Source organism: Thunnus albacares, chromosome 15 (assembly GCF_914725855.1).
Source record: "Thunnus albacares chromosome 15, fThuAlb1.1, whole genome shotgun sequence".
Lineage (NCBI taxonomy): Eukaryota > Metazoa > Chordata > Actinopteri > Scombriformes > Scombridae > Thunnus > Thunnus albacares.
In genome coordinates, this window is record NC_058120.1 from 30,466,913 (window position 1) to 30,471,912 (window position 5,000).

A 5,000-nucleotide genomic window follows, 5' to 3' on the forward strand; every position below is an offset into this window, starting at 1 on the left:
TTATTAATATTATACATTTTTACCCTCTTCTTTGTTCTCTATTTCATCTGCTCTTAATATAGTTTTAACCTTTTAAATCTATTTTATTTTTTTACATATTCACAATTTTTACATTTTACATCATTATTATTTCTCGTGTTTATTCGTCTCAGTTTGTTCTGTCTCATTTTCGGCTCGTCAGACATCTGTGAAGCACTTTGAGTAATCTGTGTGAAAGCTGCTGTACAAATAAAGTTTGATTGATTCAGGATGATGTCAGCAGACGTGCAGCAGCTCCAGGCTGCAGACAGCAGGGGGCGGCAGAGTAAAAGCAGCAGCAGCTCAGGTCACAGATGATTCTTTTATGAATCCCACTGAGACACTGATGATAGTTACAGACACATTCAAGGTTTTACTGGGCAGAAATAAAGAGATAAAAATGTGTTTCCAGCTCAGTCCGGTGACTGATTAAAGGTTTATTGATCAAAGGAAACCAAAGAAATAAGCTCACAGAGGTTGTGGACACATCTCATGACAAACATCCAATCAAAGTGTCAGACGGATCGACAGAAAAGTCTCAGCTGAACGTCTGCAGAGTGGAATAAACAGCAACTGTCTTCATCTGTCCAACTGTGAGACAGAGGATGAAAGGATGAACTACATTTCCCACAGTGCACTTCTCAGTGCATCTTGTGACAAACATTACCCTGATGGTCTGATGATGAAGAGGTGGTAGCGGTGGCGTTGATCATGGTGGTGTCGGTGTGGGTGTTTTTGGTGATGAAGGTGGGCACGTTGTTGCCGTCGTTGTGCTGATGCGATTAGCTGTGTCCAGGTGGAGGGCGGAGCTTTGGGGGCGGGACTCCAGAGACGTCCCAGAACACGAACACATCCGAATAAACCTGATGATGCTTCTACGCACCGCTGCCCTGTACCTGCTGGAGACAGACAGACAAACAGAAGTTATGTTTCTGTCCATAACGACAACTATCCTAATGTTTCATGGTGTGACAGAGTCGTACTCACGTCTGCATCATGCAGGTGATCCAGGGGTTGAGGGCGGCGCTGGTCAGGACTAGCCAAGCGGAGAGGGCAGAGGTCACCGCAGGACTCTGCTGACCGCTGAACGTCTCGTACAGACACACAGAGATGTAGGGCAACCAGCAGACCAGCAGGCACACTGCAAACAGACTGTTAGTTAGCACACGACCAGGTCACATGGTCACAGCAGAGCCAATCAGACACTAACAGGCCACCAGGGACTAGTTAGAGGTAGAGGGACTAGTTAGAGGTAGAGGGACTAGTTACAGAGGTAGAGGGACTAGTTAGAGGTAGAGGGACTAGTTACAGAGGTAGAGGGACTAGTTGCAGAGGTAGAGGGACTAGTTACAGAGGTAGAGGGACTAGTTAGAGGTAGAGGGACTAGTTACAGAGGTAGAGGGACTAGTTAGAGGTAGAGGGACTAGTTACAGAGGTAGAGGGACTAGTTACAGAGGTAGAGGGACTAGTTACAGAGGTAGAGGGACTAGTTAGAGGTAGAGGGACTAGTTACAGAGGTAGAGGGACTAGTTACAGAGGTAGAGGGACTAGTTGCAGAGGTAGAGGGACTAGTTGCAGAGGTAGAGGGACTAGTTAGAGGTAGAGGGACTAGTTACAGAGGTAGAGGGACTAGTTAGAGGTAGAGGGACTAGTTACAGAGGTAGAGGGACTAGTTACAGAGGTAGAGGGACTAGTTACAGAGGTAGAGGGACTAGTTAGAGGTAGAGGGACTAGTTACAGAGGTAGAGGGACTAGTTAGAGGTAGAGGGACTAGTTACAGAGGTAGAGGGACTAGTTACAGAGGTAGAGGGACTAGTTACAGAGGTAGAGGGACTAGTTAGAGGTAGAGGGACTAGTTAGAGGTAGAGGGACTAGTTAGAGGTAGAGGGACTAGTTGCAGAGGTAGAGGGACTAGTTACAGAGGTAGAGGGACTAGTTAGAGGTAGAGGGACTAGTTAGAGGTAGAGGGACTAGTTGCAGAGGTAGAGGGACTAGTTACAGAGGTAGAGGGACTAGTTAGAGGTAGAGGGACTAGTTGCAGAGGTAGAGGGACTAGTTACAGAGGTAGAGGGACTAGTTAGAGCTAGAGGGACTAGTTACAGAGGTAGAGGGACTAGTTAAAGGTAGAGGGACTAGTTACAGAGGTAGAGGGACTAGTTGCAGAGGTAGAGGGACTAGTTAGAGCTAGAGGGACTAGTTAGAGCTAGAGGGACTAGTTGCAGAGGTAGAGGGACTAGTTAGAGCTAGAGGGACTAGTTAGAGCTAGAGGGACTAGTTGCAGAGGTAGAGGGACTAGTTAGAAGTAGAGGGACTAGTTACAGAGGTAGAGGGACTAGTTAGAAGTAGAGGGACTAGTTACAGAGGTAGAGGGACTAGTTACAGAGGTAGAGGGACTAGTTAGAAGTAGAGGGACTAGTTAGAAGTAGAGGGACTAGTTACAGAGGTAGAGGGACTAGTTAGAGCTAGAGGGACTACAGAGGTAGAGGGACTAGTTACAGAGGTAGAGGGACTAGTTACAGAGGTAGAGGGACTAGTTAGAAGTAGAGGGACTAGTTACAGAGGTAGAGGGACTAGTTACAGAGCTAGAGGGACTAGTTAGAGCTAGAGGGACTAGTTAGAAGTAGAGGGACTAGTTAGAGCTAGAGGGACTAGTTACAGAGGTAGAGGGACTAGTTACAGAGGTAGAGGGACTAGTTAGAAGTAGAGGGACTAGTAAGAAGTAGAGGGACTAGTTACAGAGGTAGAGGGACTAGTTAGAACTAAGGGGACTAGTTACAGAGGTAGAGGGACTAGTTAGAGCTAGAGGGACTAGTTACAGAGGTAGAGGGACTAGTAAGAAGTAGAGGGACTAGTTACAGAGGTAGATGGACTAGTTAGAGCTAGAGGGACTAGTTACAGAGGTAGAGGGACTAGTTACAGAGGTAGAGGGACTAGTAAGAAGTAGAGGGACTAGTTACAGAGGTAGAGGGACTAGTTAGAGCTAGAGGGACTAGTTACAGAGGTAGAGGGACTAGTTAGAGCTAGAGGGACTAGTTACAGAGATAGAGGGACTAGTTAGAGGTAGAGGGACTAGTTAGAAGTAGAGGGACTAGTTAGAGGTAGAGGGACTAGTTAGAAGTAGAGGGACTAGTTAGAGGTAGAGGGACTAGTTACAGAGGTAGAGGGACTAGTTACAGAGGTAGAGGGACTAGTTACAGAGGTAGAGGGACTAGTTAGAAGTAGAGGGACTAGTTAGAGGTAGAGGGACTAGTTGCAAAGGTAGACTGTGTCAGCGACCAATCAGGGCGGAGCATGAGCTCACCTGAGGTTGTGACCATGACGATGGAGCTCCTCAGGTAATTGTTGGCAGGAACGTAGAAGCAGTGTAGCTCGTTGCACATGAAGGTTCCCCTCCTGGCCTGTTTCCGGGCCACATAAACGATGTATCCATACAGAGAGCACATGGTGAGGATTGGCGCCACGATGCCTGCTAACATCCACAGCACCACATAATGCCTGTTGTCGGGCGTGAAGCTCGGGCAGCAGAGGAACCGTGACTCGCTGTAGGCGTAGCTGCCAAACCCCATCAGGGGCAGGACAGCGTTCAGCAGGCAGAAGGACCAGACCAGCGCCAGCACCGCCCGGCTCCGTCCGGCCGTCCAGATGCTGCAGTAGCTGAGTGCAAAGCAGATCTCGGTGAACTTGTCGACGGTGGCCCACGTCAGCGAGTGTATGGAGGACGTCTGCAGCAGGAGGAAGATGAAGCCGCTGCCCTGACACAGGACGCCCTCGCTGGTGTACCCGCCGGGCCGGGCCAGGCTGTTGTAGACTCCGAAGGGGATGATGGAGAGTCCGAGGGCCAGGTCACTGAGGCTGAAGCTCAGGGTGAGGCCCAGCGTGTCCGCCTGGAGATCCTTGTGGAGGAGGAGCACCAGCAGGAGGAGGAGGTTCCCGCAGATGGAAGCCACGCCCGACACAACCATCAGGACGGCGTATAGTGTCTGCAGAGCCTCGGCCATCTTCAGACACAGAGCAGGACGTGTGTCTCGATTACATCACCGATCAGACATCTGATGACACTTGGAGACCTTTTTGTCCAGAAAGCAGCAGCGACACACGTGTTCATCTGCAGTTCCTCTATCGTCCACCAGGTGCTGCTGTGATCAGACTGAGCAGGAAAACCACCAACTTCTCTCTACAAATAGCAAGTCTGAACTATTTCTAGACAATTAAAAAGTGACAGATGTTTGGAAACAGCTTCACCTCTGCCTCCAGTAGGGAAGCCGATAACGAGCATTTCCATCATCGATTAATCAAGTTGTCCATTAAATGTCAGAAAATAGAACAAAGTCCATCTTCTAGCTGTGATTTCTTTTTTGAGGCATTTTTGCTTGAAACAAAAATGACTTAAAAGATTAATTCCACTTGTAGTTTCTTTCCTGCGGCTTCCACCTCGGCTCACTCCTCGTGTGTGAAGGTTGTTTTCTGGCTCGAGGATGATGCTGAAGTTTAAACTCGTGTCTTCAGAAAGATGAAATCGACTCCACACTCCTTCAGTCTGAAGCTCAGAGCCGAGCGGACGTCTCTGATATAAACAGACTGTAAATCCTGCAGAGCCGCTCGGTCCGACCTCCGTCACCGCAGAGTTTACATGAAGTGTGATGAGTCACAGCGGTGAGCCGACTGAACCGAACTCACCGAGAGACTCGCACTGATGTTGAAATATCATCAGATATCTGTTAAAGTACAAACAACCTGTTTCCTCTGCAGGAGCAAAACCGTCCGCTCTGCTCCACGGTGAAGGAACCAATCAGACGAGGCAGAAGCACAAACAGGAGCTCACAGTGTGTTTTAGTTCCTCAACTTTCTGTCGGTCCAGTGAAGCAAAGTCAGAGGGGTCAAAGGTCAAACCAGAGGATGATGCCTTCAGTGACCTGTTTGATCTTTAAAGTCATCGATCAGATCTGATCAGAGACGATCACAGTGAATCACAGAGCAGACTG

The 5,000-nt window shown here is 48.6% G+C and overlaps 2 protein-coding genes across 4 annotated transcripts in view; one reads left to right on the forward strand and one right to left on the reverse strand.

Annotated features, from left to right (window-relative positions):
* Positions 1 to 5,000, forward strand: part of sec23a (Sec23 homolog A, coat complex II component) — a 24,274-nt gene that overhangs the window by 8,816 nt on the left and 10,458 nt on the right. The window lies entirely within an intron of this gene.
* LOC122998039 (beta-2 adrenergic receptor) lies at positions 156 to 4,252 on the reverse strand. Its single transcript, XM_044374575.1, has 2 exons — positions 3,320 to 4,252; positions 156 to 1,159 (listed from the first exon to the last, which is right to left on the reverse strand). The coding sequence occupies exons 1-2, from the start codon at positions 4,014 to 4,016 to the stop codon at positions 1,002 to 1,004; spliced, it is 855 nt and encodes a 284-aa protein (XP_044230510.1). The 5' UTR covers positions 4,017 to 4,252; the 3' UTR covers positions 156 to 1,001.

Coding starts and splice junctions, on each gene's coding strand:
- LOC122998039 (XM_044374575.1), bottom strand. CDS start 4,016: ATGGCCGAGGCTCTGCAGACACTATACGCCGTCCTGATGGTTGTGTCG. Junction 1,160..3,319: donor CGTCATGGTCACAACCTCAG/GTGAGCTCATGC, acceptor GTCTGTTTGCAG/TGTGCCTGCTGGTCTGCTGG.